This window comes from Diadema antillarum, unplaced genomic scaffold (genome assembly GCF_040938485.1).
Source record: "Diadema antillarum isolate AM-2024a unplaced genomic scaffold, OU_Dant_1.0 seq00000432_RagTag, whole genome shotgun sequence".
Taxonomy (NCBI): domain Eukaryota; kingdom Metazoa; phylum Echinodermata; class Echinoidea; order Diadematoida; family Diadematidae; genus Diadema; species Diadema antillarum.
Window position 1 is genome coordinate 327,019 of NW_027271412.1, and position 20,191 is coordinate 347,209.

The following is a 20,191-nucleotide window of genomic DNA, read 5'->3' on the forward strand; positions in this document are numbered from 1 at the left end:
GAATTAATGAGCATTTTTATGACCAAAGGAACGACTGCAGACAGGCTGATGATTTCTTGATTCTTTTTGTTTTTGTTTGTTAATTTTCCCTAGGATCCCGTGATTTTCACTGGTTCCTTGCGAAGGAACCTGGATCCCTTTGGAGTCTACACCGACTTGAGCTTGTGGAATGCCCTCGAAGACGTAAGGACAATAGCTGTAATTCATTGTTCGATGTAGAGTCACCTGAGCAGATGCAGTCATTCGTGCATAAGAATAAAAAAAAAAAACGATAGTACTGAAAATAGCCCTCGTCCTCGAAGGAAAAAGAGAAACTACGAAAATTAGACATCTTCGAACCCTCTGCTTCAGTGATGTCATTTCTGTATTCAGACACATGTAAGTTGCTCTAACAGTGTTCATATTTTGCACGTTTAAAAGACACTTTAGGTTGTATAGGGATCATTGAGGAAATTGTTTTTGGAATAGCGATGTATCTCGCATCTTTTTGTGCGTTTTTCATAAAGCATTATATCGACCTGTGTGTTTGATGTGCGTTAAGGTCATGCATTTGTCACAGTAATGTCTTCATTTTTTTATGACGAACCACAAATTTAAGAAAGGTGCGACGCCGTATTCCTTATGCATATGTTGCATTTCCCTCCCTAAACTAGCAGCATTAGCTAAGGATTAAATGATTAATGCATGTGCATGGGATAAGTGAGAAGGAAAAGCGGAATACGTCCTAGACAGAGACCTGACTAAAAAGTTGTGTTTGCCTCCGCCTCCTCCGCTTTCTCACACTCCCGCAGGTCCAGCTGCATCGCAGGGTGCGTGCCAACCCAGCCAAGCTAGACATGGAGGTCGGTGCGGACTTCAGCGTCGGGGAGCGGCAACTGATCTGCCTGGCAAGGGCCATCCTGAAGAGGAACAGGGTCCTGATTCTGGACGAAGCCACCGCTAATGTAGACCAGGCGTAAGTCCTGGAATTAATATTATTATTTCTTTACTGTTATTGTTTTTGTAGTTGTTCTTGCTATTATAATTTGTATCATTTATGATGATAACAGTGATTATAGTATCATTTGCATTATTAGTATTTGCAACATTGTCAAGTTAGCATTCTTGGCGGTGCTGTTTTCATTGTCACGTTTTATCATTAATCCCCGGCAATACTAGTAGTCGAACCGAGTATCACATCAGAAATTTGTACAATAAAAATGATGTCAGCATATGACTGGGTTATTTTCTTTTTTCAGTATAAAAGAAAAAAATACTGTGTCACCCTTGCAAGGTCTTTATCAGTACATATTCATGGAGATGTATACTGAGTAGATATGTGTTAGAGTACACTGCTGCCACATTATACTTTTTAAGTTTAGGGCAATTTTAGTAATAGTAAGGTAGTGTATGGAGGCCTCACCAAATTAGAATACAATAATCTTGTGTCATGATAATATATTGTTTTTTATGTTATATTCAATTCGTTTTCTCTTCACTTTTTGTCGTTAACAACGTCCTTTCTTTGATCTCTCTTCTTAGTTCACTCTTGTAAATGCTTCCTTGATTTCCCTTTTCCCTTCTCATCTTGTCTTCAACCCTGACCTCTTGTCTGACCCTTGACCCCTCCAGGACGGATGCCCTCATCCAAGAGACCATCAGGCAAAAATTCAAGAACTGTACGGTGCTTACCATCGCGCACCGACTGCACACTATCATGGACTCAGATCGCGTAATGGTGAGGACACACCAAAATTTAAATGAGGACACACCAAAATTTAAATGGTGTTTGTATGCCGCGCAGGCACCAGATTACACATATTTAGTTTTTGGCTCTCCACCATGATTTGATCGAATCATGTCTCGCTAGACCCTGTCTTTTTTATTGCAATCATATGACTCTACAATACTGAATTAACCATTAGGCTTTTTTTTATACTAACCTGTTTACTTTGTCCCCTATTCGAAGAACTAACGGTATTTTTCCCCCTGGAGGTTTGCAATGTTGTCATCTATGCCTTTTTTAACCCATAGAGTCTAGTAGCTGACTCTCCGTGTGCTACTTCGGTTCATATATCCCTCTATTTTCTATTTTCTTGTCTTTCTTCAAGGCGTCAACATTTCGCTTTCCCCAGCAACTATCTTCTGTTTCTCTCGGCATGCTTCTGCCGAAGATCGCTGTTTATGTTTATGTTGTTTCTGTAGTTCTGTTACTGTTTCTGTCTCTTGTTTGCGTTCTTGTCTGCTATTTTGTCTTCAGTTCGTCAGTCTTGTCCATCCCGTTTTGTCCTTTACAACCTTTTCTTTAGTAGTTGTCTTGCTGTCTAGTCCTGTTTTATGTTAGTTCGCGTCTATGTAAATGTATTTATTTGTTAATCTAATTTCTAGTGGGCTTCCAGACTTCTTCCACTTTGTTATCTGTTTGTATATACGACGGTTCAATTTAGGATCTTTTCGTTGATGTTCTTCTCCAGAGGGACCCACATACTACAAGCTCTGTCTTTTTAGTGGGTCCCTCCATTTTTCGCATTTAAAACAACGGTATACATGTATTTCGCTTTGATCACTTATGTTTCTTTCTTGCAATACAATGTATGATTACTTTAGGTCCTCAATTGTTATACTCTTTTTATTTCACTATGTTCTACTTACCTTATTTTCTGTTACAAAATGAAGTGAAACATATTTTTTTTTGTTGAAAAATGAAATAAACTTTGAACTTGAACTTTAAGCTTGAACTTTTACTTGCCTTTTTTAAAGGCTGCATTCAAATTAGATACGTTCAGAGACTATATCACCTTCCGGCATGGCTAGATGATCACTAAAACCATAGAACCGCGCATGCATCCTTGGATCTGGATAATGATCCAGATCACCACCCAAAACGTTCACTTTTTGCCTTCTGATACAACAAGGCTCGCGTTGATTTTGAAATTTTTCAGCTAATCCTAGGAGTCATGAATTTTCGAGTAAAGTTGTAAACCGACAAGTAGACAGTGAAAAAAAAAACACAGCAAAAACAGCAGGAACACAATCTCCTTGTCGGAGGAAACTAATACAAAATGTATAGTGTCACACTTGACATTTCACTTGAGAATGCTCTATCAGATGTAGAGATAGTGCACTGAAGTTGAAGTTTGATTCTAGCGACAGAGATCTTGATATACATGGCAAGAATTTTAACAACTTTGATATAATACAAACGCAAACAGAAGGAAACTGACCAGAAATGAATATCCCGATGGAATCCCATTCTCTTTGCTCATTTTTTCCGATAATAAGCTTTGTAAAATCGTACAATTGTTGTTGAAGGTCCTTGATGCCGGGAAGCTGATTGAAATGGATCACCCCTTTGTGCTCCTGAGTAATAGACAGACCATGTTCAGTATGTTTGTAGACCAGACCGGCAAGAAAGTGGCGTCGGAGCTCTACAGGACAGCACAGTCCCACTACGAAAAGACCATGTGAGTTTGATACAGCCATACTTTCGCAGGCAGCTATGTACTTCATTGTTCTTAAATTTGAGAATAACCCCCCACCCCCATAAAAAAAATACATATATGTGTATTTGGGCTTTTTTCTCTCTCTCCATATACATTCCTTCTATTGATTGGTTTTTGCATGCATATACGAGTAGTATGTACAAATACGCCCTATAAGGAACATATTCCTTGCTATAATGGTGAGTGTGATAGTAAAAATAAAATTATGTGTTCCATGATCTATGGTTTGCTGTACATAACTCTCCAATTTTAGACCTACTAAAAAGGTTGCGACTGGAATTTAGAAAAAAATAGAAATAATGTTTCTTTTTGGTCTCCTTTGATACTTGTGCCACTACAGTGCAGCTAAGAAACAGTCACCATATGGTCCCTTGGTAAGTTACGATATTTCCTCTTCTATAATCATGTACGTGTGTGTGTATGCATGTAGGCCTTTATGTCTGTTTGTATTAACGTATGTAAAAACTCACGCTTGTGCATGTTTGTATATGTAAGTATTAGGTATATTACAAATATGTTTACACTAATAAGACAAATTACGAATAATTTCAAGGTTGTTGAAGAATAGCAAAACAAGGATGATAAGAACATAGTGTAAACACATTCTGTTTTTCAAACACTCATGTGAATACAGAGAGAATAGTTTAAAAAAAAACAACTCTGACAAAGCTTTAGGAAGATAGGACAATCTGCCTAAAAGCCATCTCTAAACTAATTTCCATCAAATAAACTTTGAATTCCTCTGAGAATTGTACGCTTTTAACATCTCATAAGTATATCGCAAAAAGTTAAAATCTGAACATCCTCATCTCAACAAATTCTATACCATCTCAATAACAAACCTCACTACACTGTAGAGAGAATACACACTTATCTCAAGGATTCCAGAACTTTTGAAACTCTTTGTATGTTTTCTGTGTAGTGATTTATCCTTTTGACAGTACATAAGCAGGCCACAGACATGTCACTTCAATGTATAATAGTTATTTGTTTCAATGAATGCTTTCAGAAATTGCCATAGATTTTAAACTACGAATTGGATATTGCGATTTCTTCCTTTTATTTTGCTCAAAACAGCAAATTAAATGGTATTTCAGTAACATAAAACTAATAATGCTCGTGCCTGGTTGTTCTCTTGAAAATTGCAGGACTCTAACTGCCAGTACCTGTACGTCGTTCTACAGAAATCCAGTGAGGGGTATGGGTTTGACCTGACAGGGGTATACGCAGGTGATAGTGGCACCCCCATTGTGGTTTCTGAGGTCTGTAGGGGTGCTCCAGCGTACAGACAGCTGCAGGTACGGACAGTTAGGATGGTTAGAATGTAAGAACATTCGTATCGTGGACTGATTTACATACATCTTTATGCAAATTTTCCTTTTTGTCCTTCGAGGATTTTTATCAACATTTTGATAACAAAAATGCAGTATTGACTCTCTTCCTTTATCGGCAATACAGCTGGGATATTATTTCATTTTAAACAGTAAAATGGCCCCCAAAATAAGCAATATTTCGGTAAAGGGGTCTATTCAGGATTCAGTTGCAGTTGGAAACAGTGCATTTCATTCTTTGTCTTGCTGAGGTTTCACATTACTAGCACTTATAAATATGTAACGTTTAACTTTGATATATGTAATTTTCTTAGGCTGTAACTTGTCACATATTTTCACACTTACTGTAGCCCCTCTGTTAGAAAGCAATATTTCTCTTCGAGGAATATCTCATCTTCATATTGCCATGGGAACTATTATTATATTGTGTTTTTGTTGTTTCTTGTGTTTGTGATGTAGTGTTTTTTTGTTAGGTAGCTCACCACAAGCTCTTCTTTTTGAGGTTCTGCCTTCCTTGTACAACTTTATGTATGTGATTTACAACATGAAAAAGATGGAAAATAAATGTTTACAAACTTGAACTTGAACTTGAACTTGACTAAAAAGTTTTAAACATTTACATGATATCCGTCAGTGAAAGTGAATTTCGTTTTCATCTTCAAAATTATGATGGCAAACTACAGAAAGACATTATTGCGTATAACAGCCAGAGTTCCAAAGTTATTGAATACTGAAAACTATGTCATTGTTTGATAATTACATTTACTTCAATTGGGGTAGGATAAAGCCTGGATAAAACATGGCAATCAAGGTAAGTTGTGTATACACTAACTCGCTGGATCAATTTGCCCTCATGTAAAGTCAAATTATCATCTATCAAATTGTTTGCTAACCCATTGAGTGGTCTTCCGTAAATTCTTTATGACCAAGGAAATTTCAGCGATTGATAAAATCTACGTCATAGCAACACATTAATGATTATTGTGTGTCTGGACTGCTGTTATAGGTGGAAGACGAAGTACTGGCCCTGAACGGGAAGAGTAGGCGTGATCTTACACCTGATGATGTCGTCAGTGCCTTTGACACCACCACGGACGTAATGACTCTAATTGTGAGAAGGAAGTCGCGGAATCCGCAGGACGAGCGGCCAGAAGAGGACACATTTCCCTCAACCTTCCAGCGGAATGGAGCAGGACCATCTGGGGTAACATCGCATTCTAAATTGCTGTCCATTTCCATAACCGAACGGGGGCAAGGGGGGGGGGGGGGGGGGGGTGGGAGTTGATGGAGATTGAGAAGATTTTGGGAAGATTTTAAACAAACATATAAATTGGCTGAACACGCATGCTGTGTGATTTATCTTGTGAGAATTCTGAGCATGAAACAAAGTTGCTGAAAATGTTGGAAAAGGTACTGTATGTATTCATTTCTCTGGTTTGTGACTTTTTGTATTCATGGAGACGCCGTGATGGTATAATAGTGAACAGAACAATAAAGAATTATGCTTTCAACATGTCATTGGTGTAATGGTTTCAGGACTTTCAAAACCCTGCTTTTGATCAGCGCTTGTATTCTTGAGGGAGACTCTCTGTACACAACGATACTCCACTATATGCCGGTATGCTCGTATATGAAGTAGAATGCTATTGTATTAGGCCACAAAATTGGTGCGAGAAAGAAATATGATAATAATATGTGGGATTTTGGTGATGCGTTGTGAAGTGCAATAAGCATCATGACAAGGTGTAAGATGCATAGGAAACAAACTCAAGATTACACTCTCTTAAAATTTCCCTGCAAGACAGCCCGACAGGTGCAAAATGTTTGAAAATTAAATTCTGAATTATGTATTGTTTTTAACGTGACGGCTAATGAGCAAGACAAGACAAAAAAGTGCCGACAGCTTCAAGTCCGTCAAAAAGACTGTAGGCAATGGGGATAAAATGCCTTGTCAAAGGGGCATCACCGCTGCTGCTGCTACAATTCCCGGGTATTCCATTTCACCATTTTTACCCTTACATTAATTCTAAAGAGTGGCAATTACCACAGTTATACTTTAACGAACTTCCACAGTGTAGTGGTATATAGTTCACATATACATGTACTCACTCAAGTTTCATTCAAGTAAATGAGCATTGGATGCAATGGTATATTCCATTATAATTTTTTCTCCTTTTCGTGAGCACATAGGACATAGACATTGTGTAATTCGCTACAAATAATCATGGTTAATCTTTATCATCTTTATTATCATTATTATCATTATTACTACTATTATTATTAACATCATTGTCATTGTTGTTATTATCATTGTTGTTATTATTGATATTTTAAGTATAAGTAGAAGTAGCGGTTCTTGCGTGCCACAATATTTCATACAGACTTGATGGTTGTTGATTGTGCTTTTTTTAACACCCGATACAGGCCTCTGCATCACGACCAGGGACAATTCTTGGCCTAGATGATGATTATGACACAGGTATAACATTTATCAAGTTTTCATCGTTAAAGGGACGCAGTCCTCACGAAATTTAAAAAGATATGTTGTTGTTGGTACCTCCAATGAACTACTTTCACCAAAAACAAGCTTTCAAATCACCAAATAGGCTCGTACATTTTGGTTGAAAAAGTGTGACTCTGCAGGGTGAATATGCTAATGAGCAAGTCTTGGCGGAGAGTCATACGTCATCGATGCACAACTCTTTCCAGCGGTGTTCTGCTCGTCATGCGTACGCTCCCTAGTTATTTATGAATACATGTTCACTATTCATTTTTATATTAATTGTATATATAAATAAGCTTGAAATATTTTGTTTGAAATAATAAAACCACATATTGTCACATTTTATGAAAAAATCAGATATGATCATTTTGAACACTTAAATTGGTTTTCTGAGGCACGGCTGTCAACTTGAGAGTAGGGCATCAATGACGTTGCACCTTTTGGCAGGCTCTTACACGATCGCTTGCAGGATTTTTTTTTTTTTTTTAAATCGCGTACGGAGACAATTTTTCATGTCCACGCGTATGAATTGGTGAAAGGTTATATTTTTTACTCTTCTTAATTATCAGTACAGTGAAAATCTCAGGACTGCTTCCCTTTAAAACTCTTAAAGTGACTCATTCAATAGTATATTCATACTGACATGAACTCTCTCTCCTTCTCTCTGCCGTTATTACGATACCATTAAATAGGGCACAATAATTGTCTTGCTTAGTATACCCTTTACAGTAAGTGGAACTTGGTACTATTACCTCAGTCACTGCAAGAACTTGCTTGTAAGTGCAAAGTAAATAAAGTATTAATACAGAAGTTATGACGGCAATGATGCTAAAATATTTAATAATGTCATCTGTAGACATACTAGCAGTCCATTCATCCACTTTCTCTATATCCACTTTCCCTATATAGTACACGTACATACATTATTTTCTTTTTTTAAGAATGCGTTGATGAGGGTAGAGTGTTCAGTGGGATGTTGTGTTTTGGTGTAACAAAATATATCCTCAATGTCAATGACCGTTTGTTGCTTTTCAAAACTTCTTCCCTTGCCATATGGCACTGTGTGAGAATAATCTTCTCTTCCTTTCCTGCTAAATTTCTCTACGTCTGTAGTGTCACAGCCACATCAATGCGAATTCTAGTAATAATTCTTGTGAAGTCAAATTCCGTAATTGATGTTTGTCTTTCATTTCAGCCATCAACACTTCGCAGACAATCCCACTTCTCAGAGATTGATGTCCCCATTGTCCTCTGGAATATGAACATGTGGCATAGAGGGCGGAGATCTTGTTCGAATTCATTGACTTCTGTGACTTTCTGCCTCCATGAAACTAAAAAATGAAGTCAGCTAAGATTGGCACTTCACGCGTGGGAAGTGACAAGACGAAGCAGCATTACAGTCCATCACTTTTCCTACACAAACACACATTATGCAAATATTATGTATGTGTTGATATATCATATATCATATTATATAGTCTACCACTCATATACAGTGGGTTTTTTTTACAACAATCACAGTTATGGCGAATTGGTAATAACTATATACACATGCCATTATAGTTCTTAATACATGTAATCACACCACTACAATACGCACTTGTCTTTCTTTTCTTCTAAGTATTCGTTTGAACAGAACTGTCAAGCACAGTGTAATGTCTAATGTGGAATGATTAAATGACATGCCTGATAAAGTTGTATAGTCCGTCTGTTGTTCGCAATATTGTTAATGTAAATGAAACCAGATTTTTGTAGTACACAGGTACGACGATGGGGTATGTTTGCAAAGTAAACTCGTGAATTAGAACAACCCAAGGTCAGAAGTCAATAAAGTGGTGTAATCTAGTCCTTGGACTGTAACTGCAAATTTCGACGTCGTAAATGGACCATAGATATCGTTTGTACGAATGTTTGCACACTGGACACCGCGGAGTACTGGAATACATGTATTACAAGATGTCTCGTATGTGTAACTCATTCACTTTCTATAAACTATTGTCAAAATCTTTATTGCGAAAAAACACGTTAGTGTATGTCTTATCATACTTCAAACTTGTAGTTAAGATCTTAGTCATTATCCTTCAGTGTAAGATGTGCATTAAAGGGATTGTACAGTACTAACTGAGGTGAGGATTCAGCTTGTAACGTGTTGCGAGATTTTTAGAAACCACTCTATGAAATGTTAAAGAGCATACAATTCTAAAGAGAATAAAAATTTGATGAAAATCGGTTTTGAAATGACTGAGATATCTAAAAACAAGGAAAAACAAAGATCCTAATAAAAATCGTGGCCTGTAAATTTAAATAGGATCGCTTTTTTGGATATTTCAGCCATTTCAAGGCCAATTTTCATCAAATAAGCGTTGAATCCTTGAAATTAAATGCTCTTTCATACTTCATCAGAGGCTTCTCCTTATCTCACCAAAAATGTTATACTAGTAAACCTGAATCCTCACCTCAACCAGTACTGTACACTCCCTGTAATATTTGATGAAATGTATTTAGTCATGAACATATGAAACATTGCACATTCTCGTCCGCGGTATTTTATTATCAATTTAATTCAATTCAACTTATTGAAAACCAAACCAAACAATCCCCAAGAAGCACAGCTTGAATCCATGCGAATTAAAGTGAAGTGTCCAGCTGTGGTTAGATTCTAGTCCTAGATATGTGACTTGGGTTTTCGATATAACAGATATCTATCTAACAGCAAATATGATTCTGTGTGATATGATTGTGTACAATAAAAAATGTATGCTTAGTGTCTGACGATAAGTGTATGTGATCAAAATGTATGTAAAAGGTGATATTCTTGTCCACACTTTACAAAACTTGTGAATTCATTTTTTTTTTGCTTCAGTCTTTCCACCTTAATCATGTCACTCTTGTATTTGTGATATTGGCATACACTCATGCCATATTCAAAATTTTAACGTAGTATACATGCTTCTGTGAGATAAAGTGAAAATCAAACAATTTTCACTTTGAGACAAAAGTTTTTATCAAATACACAATATAAATTGTCGTATGGAAAGTGAACATACAATTAAGAAAACTAATACTTTACTGTGTGAAATGGTAATTCAGAATACTGCATGAAAAACTGTGCAGTAATCTTAATTGTTCGCTGTTAGTTGTGCGAGTATGGGCCTACATATATTCCTATCAAAGTCGCGGTCACTTAGCTCCGATTGTGCATAAGATCCATTAGATGACCAAACTATTGCAGTAGATTTTCGTAAGACCTTATACTTCACTATCTCCTCAGAGTGTCTTCGGCATCCATTAATGATAACGCACTCAATGGCTCTCTGTTGTAAAGTCTGAAGCACTTTGGCTCCATGATGTCATAAAGTACCGCTGACTTGATTGAGCAACGATAAACACGCAAAAAAAAAAAAACAATGATTGGAAAAAAAATCAATTTAATTTGCGCTGGTAATCGTGGGTGTAAAGCATTTAAAGTATGCCTTCTAAATGCCTGTATACACACATAGTATTGACTTTTCCCATCCCAAATGACGCACTTACAAATGAATCCATAAGTGTAACGTTTACCCAAATTATTATATCCTATTCTGAAAGTAATTGGTAAAAAGGTCATAATTGTTGCTTGCCGTTATGTCCTTTATAGTATTTTTACAAAACTTTCTGTATTTGATATTATTCGGTTTGGTCTAAACAACTTTTATTCGCTAGCCTTATTTCACAACCAAAGTTTTTTTTTTTTCCCCGGGCCTGCAGTTAAACAAGCTTGCCTTTATGTATTTCTGTAATATCCTGTACATCCTCGATTTGTAATTTCGATATTGACCATGCAGTTACCATTATAGTTTCGTAAAGTTGAGTAGACCGTTATCAAGGAGCAATTCGTTTGACTAGGATAGCTGCCTGTGTGCGATATGTTTTCATAAGTTTGTCTTATATTCAAGTAAAAGAAGAGGACACATGTACACAATAAGCTTGAAATTTCGAATCTTACGATATATTATATTTTGCCGTGGAGGGCAACATAGAAGAAAATATAACAAGACAGACACGAATTTTGAGGGACAAAGGGGATAGAAATGGAGGATATTGAGAGAAGAGAACTGACATAATTATGTTTAGGAAATTGGAGTTATAACCACAAAAAGGAAGCATAAGTTTACTTCAAATTTTGTGTTAAAAAGAATGAGAATTTCGTATTAAACCATTTATAATTTGTGGTATGAAATGAATGAAATGAAAAGGATCGAGGTTTTGGTCGTATTCTCAGAATGAAATTTAGTTTAGGTTTAATAATTCTATTACAAGTTACATGATTAGCTTAAAATGGAAAGAAGTCCTCTGAATGTTTATAATAAAGTTGCTATACCTCAGCGTGATTTCTGTGTGCCTATTCCCTCATTGTGATGTGTATACTGGTGTATTTCAAATAATATATTTAAGCTCTCTTCAGGGAGCTGAATGATTCACGAACAAATGACAACTTTGCATTAAGTTCATTTAACATCAGGTAAAGTTGAATAAAAGTTGCCTGTATTAAACAAATTATGATACAATCTATCAAAAATAGGAAAATTGAGGAATTTGGAGATCCACGTAATTTCAGAAAACTGAAATTAGTGGTATCGATATTTGATGAAAATGTGTGAAATGTTGATATGTATCCCTTTCTTTACTAATGTTACAGTTCTTGTAGGACAGACTCTTCGTCTGAGATCGAGTTTTAAGACTCACGCGTCTTTGCATGCTACCCCCATTTGTATATTATATCACACTGGGGAAAATACATTCAAAAAAGAAGATTAAAAGGCTCCCAAGTCGGTCTCGGGGCCCGATGGGGTCACCCCTGGATCTGGATCATCCAGAAATAATTTTGAAAGTACATTCACTGATGCATTCACTGGGGACAATTCTGGCTTTGTAGAGGTCTTGTTTGCTTGTTATGATTATATATATATATATATATATATATATATATATATATATATATATATATACATACATATATATGATATATTCTCGAAGGTAGGGCATCTTAGGTCCAGCAGAGGTTTCCGGGATGGTGTGTGCATGGTGCTCATTTGTTTTAAAAATGACCGAAATAGGATACTTGAGCCATTGTCTCTGGAGATCTAAAGATGTATTAAAGCATGATTCAATAAGTCAAGTCTGTGTCCAACACGAAGTGTCATTCCATCTTTCAAATTAACCACCCTTCAACATGAAATTTAATTGTGCTTTCAAAAGTTAGAAGTCAACAGTATCCCCAGTTCTTAGGTGTTTTGATGCAAAGACTTGGTCATACTATCGCAAACTGCACAGCTAAGTTGAGATGCACAAAGACATGCACAATTCACATCATCACCAAACAAAGATTAAGGGGGAAAAATGAATTTAAACATGTAGGCATCATGTTAAAATAACGCACTTCAGTGTCACTACATATTCTTATTGATATAGTTGTTCAGTCAAGTGGCCTACACGTTAAGTTTGTAGGGTAGTTGAACCCTAAAACTACATCTGATAAGATACATGCGATAAATCTATTGACTTATACAATGGAATAAACACATCTCTTATAGCCATCCAGGCTAGATTTTTTCTTCGACTTAGCCAATATTTCTACCTGTGCGACGTCGACTTGGGCTAGGTTGTCTGCATTTGCATCAGTTTCCAACCCAACATGTCCACAAAGAGGGGAAAGAGGGTCTTCTAAATTTATCCTCTTTTTTTTTCTAGTAACAGAAGTCAAAACACTCACAGTCCAGCCAACAAAAACACAAGGCAGCTAGCTTCTCCCATGTTACGCCTCCAAGTAAACTCCATAGATGTGGTCGACAGAACACACACAATTGATGTGGACACACTACCTCCAATATATTCTATTGATGTCAGAAAACAGCTCAATTGCTGTAACATTTGTTTATGTTAATGACTTTTGAATAATCATGTAAGCTGTTACCTCGTGGAAAATAATGTCATCTACAAAATGTTCCATTTTGAAACAGCATCACGTAATAATATAATGATAAGATTATGACAGTTATGTACGTTGTCAGCGTTTATTGAACTCAAGAAAACTAATGTTGGGGGTATTCATGACTTCGAGTTCCATTTCGCAAAGAAATCTTTAGCCTATAGGTCACCAGCCCCGGGTGTCTCTTTGTAAACGAGGATTACACTGCCATTCAAGATTACCAACGTGCCAGGCGTGGGCATCACGCATCTCGGGCGATATCGATACAACCAAGATGTGGAGAATTCGATGAGATTTTGTTGGACTACGGTTCCATCCGAGGAGAGTACGCCAACCTTTCCTATGAAGCCCTGCTCTTGTTCATCGACATAAACGATATAAATCATGTTGTCTGCACCGACGTGACAGTTGATACTTCGACTCCAACTCCTCAGGGATAGAATCCTCTTGATCTTTCCTGACGACTCATAGAACCAGGATATCTCCGCATGTCCCGATTTGATGACAATTTCCCCATTTTCAAGTGAGTCGAAACTTTGCATTGTCCTTGTCTCGATATCGCTGATCATATTGCATATCGCCCCCGTCTCGGCATCAATTACGTAGAACGCGCCTTGAATGTGGTCGGCGGCTAGGAGTCTCGAGACCACCCTCCTACTATCAACACTTAGGTAAGCGTAGCGTGAGCCATCATATGGTAAATCTTTAACGAGTTCAGTTTCTCCGTTGTCCACGCTGCAGATATATATCTTTCCACGTTTGTAATCACTGTATGCAAAGCGGTCACTGCCTAGAAATGCTGCGTCAAAGATACCTCGTCTTTTGTCGGCGACCATCAGAAGATCAATAGTGCCACTTTCCAAATCCACTTTGTAGAGACCCTGACCAGCCCCGTCGCGAATTGCGATCGTTTGCTGATTAGCATGGCCGAGTAGGAAGGGTTCTTCAATGTCAGCAGGTACTTCAATCGTTTTCACCATCTCAAAAGATCGACTGGTTCCAGTCAAATAGCCCACATTACGTATTCCGTCTCCTTTCTTCAAATTTACCTTCTTAGCGATAGATTTCAACAATGCTGGAAGATCTTTGTCGGTAGAAGGAATCTTTGCAAAGATTGACATGTCTAAGTTCTGTAGTCTATCATGGAAAACTTTACTGTCACAGTCATCCAACAGGGACTGCGCGACTGGCTCTTCGGCATCGATTGTTTTCAGTGACACGTGAGTTGCTTCCTCGGCCTGTGATATCCTACGGTGAAGGCAAAATTTTATGTCCTGTAGTTCTGCTGACACAGAGTTGTTTTTCTTGTCTAATTCGGACTTAACATCTTTGACCCGTGCATTAATGTTTGCAATCACTAACTCTCTCTTCTCTATGATTTTGTCGATTTCTTCTTCTGCTTGTTCGCAAGCCTTTTCAATTTCTGATTTTCTCTTCTTCTCGGCGTCCACCAATTTTGCAGCAAATATCGTCGACAACTTACTTTCAAGATCATTGAAATGCCCGTCGACATTTTTGGAACATTCCGCGAGCGTTTCTAAGAAAGTTGCTTTCTCAGATTTCAACTCGGACATTTTCCTCAAATCTCCCTTTATTGTCTGCTTTCGCTGGGCGAAAAACTTCAAAATATCAGCTAGTTCATGTCGCACATGAGTAGTCAAGGCACAGGTGTGGCACATAGGAATCTGGCAGTCTTTGCAATACAGTTCCACCTCCTTCTTGTCATGCTCCGGACAAGGCCACTTTACTTTTCCTGCCGACACGTCCCCGAGAATAGCATGTGCAATGCGCTCGGCGCAGGTCTTGCAAAGGTGTCGTTGCTCGACTACTCTGTAGCGGAGAGTGGCGCCTTCTTCGCTATCTCCACATTCTTCACACTTTAGTCCCAGATTGTCAGATAGATCCGCCATGTTTTCAAAACGATCGAAGAACAACGCACCAAATATTTTATATTTACAGTGTAACTAAACTCAGTTTAGGGTTTGTTGCTTTTTAGTTCAAAGAACTAATCTTCACCGAGCGTGATAGTACACAGATGCGTAGACATATTGATGAGGCAGTCGATGTTATCGTAGGCCTTCGTCCTGGTTCGTCCTGTGTAATAGAAAAGCGGAAGTTATGGACAGGCCTCTATCATCTCGTAGAATCGAATATTCGTCTGTTATGGCATCTCGACAGAGTGAACAGATCTGATTTGGAATAGAATAAAGCTGTAATTGTTCAGAGCCCTTCCTCAGAGCCTGTCTTACAGAATGGTTCCAGGGTCCAAAGTCCATGACTCCACCAGGGATGATTCTGGGACGTTCGTCTCATCAATTCTTTACTGACAGCCAACCATGACCAAATTTCTATAGACTATTGAATATGCTTCTCGAATTGCATTTTTTTTCGCGTTCGACATGTTCTATGAGACGAGTTTTCAAACTATACAGTTGTACTTTACTGTTGATTGGAGATTGTGCACTTTTTACATTGCATTCCACAGATTTGCAATTGGGGGTTGCTGCTCAGAGGTTGTAGAAGAAACACTATTACCGTTTCAGTGAACCCGAGATCTACTCTTTACACTCTAATACATCCATGATAGAATACTTCCATCTAAAAACAGATTTGTTTATTCTGACATTTATTATCTATTAATGAATTCGTTGATAAGATCTGTAAGAAAAAAAAAGGTGCTATATTAGAGCGTACAACGCCAATGATAGCTCGGTCACAGTAATAGTTCACATTTTAGTTTTTTTTTCTTATTTGGCACCCTTACATCATCTGGTCTTATCTACTATCCGTTCTCCGTTTCTTTTTCACTGTAACGAGGTTTTCAACATTCATGGATGTTGGCGTACCTTTCACGCATCATTCACCTGCACACACACACACCGGCAGTCGTTGAAAATCAAAGTCCCATTCCACACAAGTCGTACGTGAACCTTGGTGTCCGCTGGACTTTTATTCAGCCGAAAAATGATGTGTACAGTTGGAGTGAAATGATTCTTCACTCAATGAGCTACTTGAAGATGTCGAGTTGTAACTAACTATTTTGGGGTCTTGCACCCTGGTTTTGTTTCAGGCTCTCAAGCTTCATGCATATGATTATTTTACTGAGTCCGCCCCTCTTGGAAACTAATTTAAAATGTAACATTAAATATGGCACATAGATGTCCCTCCCCTTGCCGACACAATTAACCAATCATATAGATGACCATTGGTCATCTGATGAATAATTATGAAGTGGACACTCCACAAGGCACTGTCAGCAAAATAAAGACTAGTGTCAGCACAATAAAGACTAGTGTCAGCTGCTAGGGACTAATGTCAGCACATTACCCCCTTGTCAACTTAAAGCTAGTACTCATGGGGCAGATAAAACTGTCACTCCTCATCTTGTTTTGACCAGTGTCAGACTTCCACCAGTTATACCTTTTCTTTACAACTGGTATTCCCTTGTCTCGATTCCAGGTGCCTACAGCTGACCATTAAAACAAGTGTGATCCCTCTCATCGGGTTCAGGATACGTTCTTCATGTAACGTACAAAGAAGGGTCATATCAGCACTTTGAGACACTTTCTTATTATGTACATCGTCTACCAGGAACACTTTGTTATTATGTACATTGTCTCCCAAAACCAATTTGTTATTATGTACATTGTCTCCCAAAATGAAGCTTCTCAGCAATTTCAGCATTTCTCATTTTCGAGAAAGACACTCATCAGCAGTTTGGCTTCTCTTCTACTTTGGATGGTCTGCCTGGACTGATCTGCAGTTCTGTGTCCAAGCACAATAATGTGCAACACTGTAACACGTCACTGTAGGTTACGATAGATGTGAATATGTTATTAGTCATATTCATTATAGGTCCTATATTCCTTTAATGCTTCGTCACATTCACAAACACTGATTACTCGGGGCTTACAGCCAAACAAACTTGCTTTCATGTAGGTCCCGCCATACTTCTCTTTGATCAACCCCATCTCGATTTCGAATTTGACCAGTTATTACATATAATTACTGTGTTATCACCATGTATATTGTTGTGTTTTGCACATTGTTTACAAGGTTAAAGAACTTGTTTGATTTCTGTTATAATGTCCATAAATGAGAAGTATGGAAATAAAATGAATTGAATTGAATTGAATTGAACAACGTCGTGATAGTAGCAAATAATTTACTAGTTCACTACTGGATCATGTTTCTAAAAAAAAATTATTTTGTCTCTGGTGAATTTAGTCAACCAAATTGTCGAATTAGCAGCTGACGGTCCTAGGTTGGAGCTGGACATCGCTACCGTAACCACAGCAATACAGTTGGCTTGCTGTTAGCAGTATTGAGCTAGTCAAAAAGTTATCCAAAAGCATTTAAGCAAATACGGAAATACAACCAAAATACTGAAAGGAAACCAAGCCAAATCAAACTAAATGTATGAGTAAGTAGACTTAAACAATGTACGAGTTTCGTTTCATAAGATAAACAAGACTCGATTTCTTTCTTTTTTTGCTGACTAAATATACTCAAAACATGATAGTCTTCTATTCCCCCTTGATCGTCGCGTAAAATTCAATTAGAATGTGATCAATGCATGTACCACGATATAGAATGCAGTTCCTGTTAAATTGATATGGAAAAGTACATTTTGTTGAGCATGTCGCGTGAGCCGATAGGTCTATAAGGCTTACGCACAATGGCGAACACTAAAGGCGGCATCAGGTTAATTTCAGGTATAGAGTTTATTACCATACTGTACCACTACGTAACGATAGAGATCGGAAACCACCCGTCCATGGGAAATGCAGGACCTTAATCTCTCTGGTATCTGGCTCTTTATGTGTCTGTTTGTAACTTATTATGCTAGTCTACCATCTCTTTATTTTAAATCTCTTTTCATGGAGCATGGGATAAAACATATGCCTAAGAGTTTCACAAGCATTTGACGGATCTGCGTCTGCCAACCCAGTTTGTCTTGCCGAAGTGTAAGCCTACCGGTCACCAAACTCTGGCACCCATATGCCGAAGCAGAAGAAGAAGTAGAAGAAGAAGAAGCAGAAGAAAGAAGCAGAAGAAGAAGAAAAAGAAAAATCTTGGGACATGTGACAACCAACTGCCGACAAGTGATTTCTGAGGTCGTGTCGAATAGTCGGCGACCATTCTTTGCCGATGTGTGACCAGGACCTCGGCGCCTGGGATTGGAAGCGGCAAGAGAACACAAAACAGTTGAAACAAAGTCTTTTTTTTTCCTGTGAGCGCCTAACAGGCTGCCACACGAGTTGGTGAGCTCCTGAGATTGTGTGAATACCTCATCTTTTTGGAAAGCTGTCTTCACGTTTTTGGTATCAGGAGTTGTGTTAACACCCATCATCCTGGACGATTGCTGAGATGAATTTTGCTACAATTTGATTCATATTCGCGATTTTCTTAATGTCTCCCAAATGCATACTCATGTACATTGGGCTGTAGGCATTACCATTCTGTCTACACTGCTTCATGGTCTGTTGCTTCTTCAGTCTGTTGTACTGGGACATGGCTTGCCTGACCATGGACTAGACAATACACCCCCAGGCATTGATTGTTGCAATGGTGCCCGGTCATTCTTTCCAGCCATGAGAGGAGTAAGTGGGTAAAACAATGCAGACCAAATTCTTGAGCTTCAACCACGTGGAAAGACTCGATTACCAGAGCATCTGCGGGAAAACTATTAGAGAACTTGGTATTTGCTTATGCCTGCCAACACACAGGGGCAAGCGTGCTGGCAGACGAAAGCAGAGGAAAATTCCAATTCTCTCCTCTCCTCGTGGAACTCCTGTCAATGGTCAGCAAGGTGCAAACAGGGATAATCTCAGGTATATTACCAAATCGACTTCCACACAGACATCGGACATGTCATTTTGTCTGTGGAATGCCCACTCTATGCGAAACAAGACTCTCGAAATTTACGACCTTGCCCTCGAAAATGACATCGACATACTAGTGGTTACAGAGCCTTCTAGCTCACGAAGGAAGATACAGCTGTCATTAACGAGTTTTCTCCTCCTGGCTACTCCTTCATAAACTTTCCTCGAGAAAGCGACCGACATGGTGGTATCGGCATCCTGTTTAAGTCACAGTTACATTTAAAAATCAAGGAGCTAGATCAGCAAACGACTACATTTGAATATGTACGTGTCAGGGATGATTCAAACAACTTGAACATTGTTGCTGTCTACAGGCCACCTCCTTCAGCAGCCAATGGTTACACAGTGACAGTTTTCCTAGAAGAAATTGATGATTTCCTCGGCAGCTTAGCGATGTTGACTGGAGATCTACTGGTTGTAGGTGACTTCAGTGTCCACATTGATGTTCTACGAAATTGGGAAACTAGGCAATTTCTAAGTTCTGTAAAAGCAGCAGGACTGCAACAGCATGTAACTGGACCTATACACACAATATGGGCCACACATTAGATCTGATCATGTCTCGAAAAGACAGTAGCATTTGTCTTGTGTCAAAATGTTCAGTGAATGATAACGTACCCAGTTCTGATCATTTCAATGTGGGCTGCATCCTGAAGAGAGAGAGAAACCAGATCCAGAGAAGAAAATGACAACTTCTCCTAACTTCCGCCAACTTGACAGGAAGTCATTTGGACAAGATCTACTGACGACGCACAAGGAAGCAACGACCCTGCGTTCCCTGTTATGATTCGATGGTGCACCAAGCTCGACAGAAGCGTCGGAAGCTTGAACGAAAGTGGTGGAAGACACGAGCACCATGCGATCGCGAGCTCCTCGTCAAACAGAAAAAACCATGCCACTCTAGTTATTCAGACAGCTAAGAGAAGCTTCTACACTGATGTATTTCTTTTGTAAAATCCAAAGAGTCTGTACACAACACTCCATTCTCTGCTCGGAACTGCAGATAAGCAACAGCTACATGC

The 20,191-nt window shown here is 38.4% G+C and overlaps 2 protein-coding genes across 2 annotated transcripts in view; one reads left to right on the plus strand and one right to left on the minus strand.

Annotated features, from left to right (window-relative positions):
• Window positions 1-11,686, plus strand: part of LOC139732551 (ATP-binding cassette sub-family C member 4-like) — a 55,085-nt gene extending 43,399 nt beyond the window's left edge. The window contains exons 25-33 of the mRNA XM_071643405.1: window positions 94-183; window positions 792-955; window positions 1,612-1,717; window positions 3,292-3,443; window positions 3,823-3,856; window positions 4,631-4,780; window positions 5,820-6,017; window positions 7,238-7,292; window positions 8,512-11,686. Coding sequence (XP_071499506.1) covers window positions 94-183; window positions 792-955; window positions 1,612-1,717; window positions 3,292-3,443; window positions 3,823-3,856; window positions 4,631-4,780; window positions 5,820-6,017; window positions 7,238-7,292; window positions 8,512-8,552 — 990 coding nt within the window. The 3' untranslated portion in view covers window positions 8,553-11,686. The remainder of the gene's footprint in view (window positions 1-93; window positions 184-791; window positions 956-1,611; window positions 1,718-3,291; window positions 3,444-3,822; window positions 3,857-4,630; window positions 4,781-5,819; window positions 6,018-7,237; window positions 7,293-8,511) is intronic.
• Window positions 11,687-13,442: 1,756 nt separating this feature from the next.
• Window positions 13,443-15,194, minus strand: LOC139732553 (uncharacterized). Its single transcript, XM_071643406.1, has one exon. The coding sequence runs from the start codon at window positions 15,192-15,194 to the stop codon at window positions 13,443-13,445; it is 1,752 nt and encodes a 583-aa protein (XP_071499507.1).
• Between the last annotated feature and the right edge of the window lie 4,997 nt (window positions 15,195-20,191).

Excerpts from the sequence above, each read along its gene's own strand:
- LOC139732553 (XM_071643406.1), bottom strand. The coding sequence starts at position 15,194 with ATGGCGGATCTATCTGACAATCTGGGACTAAAGTGTGAAGAATGTGGA.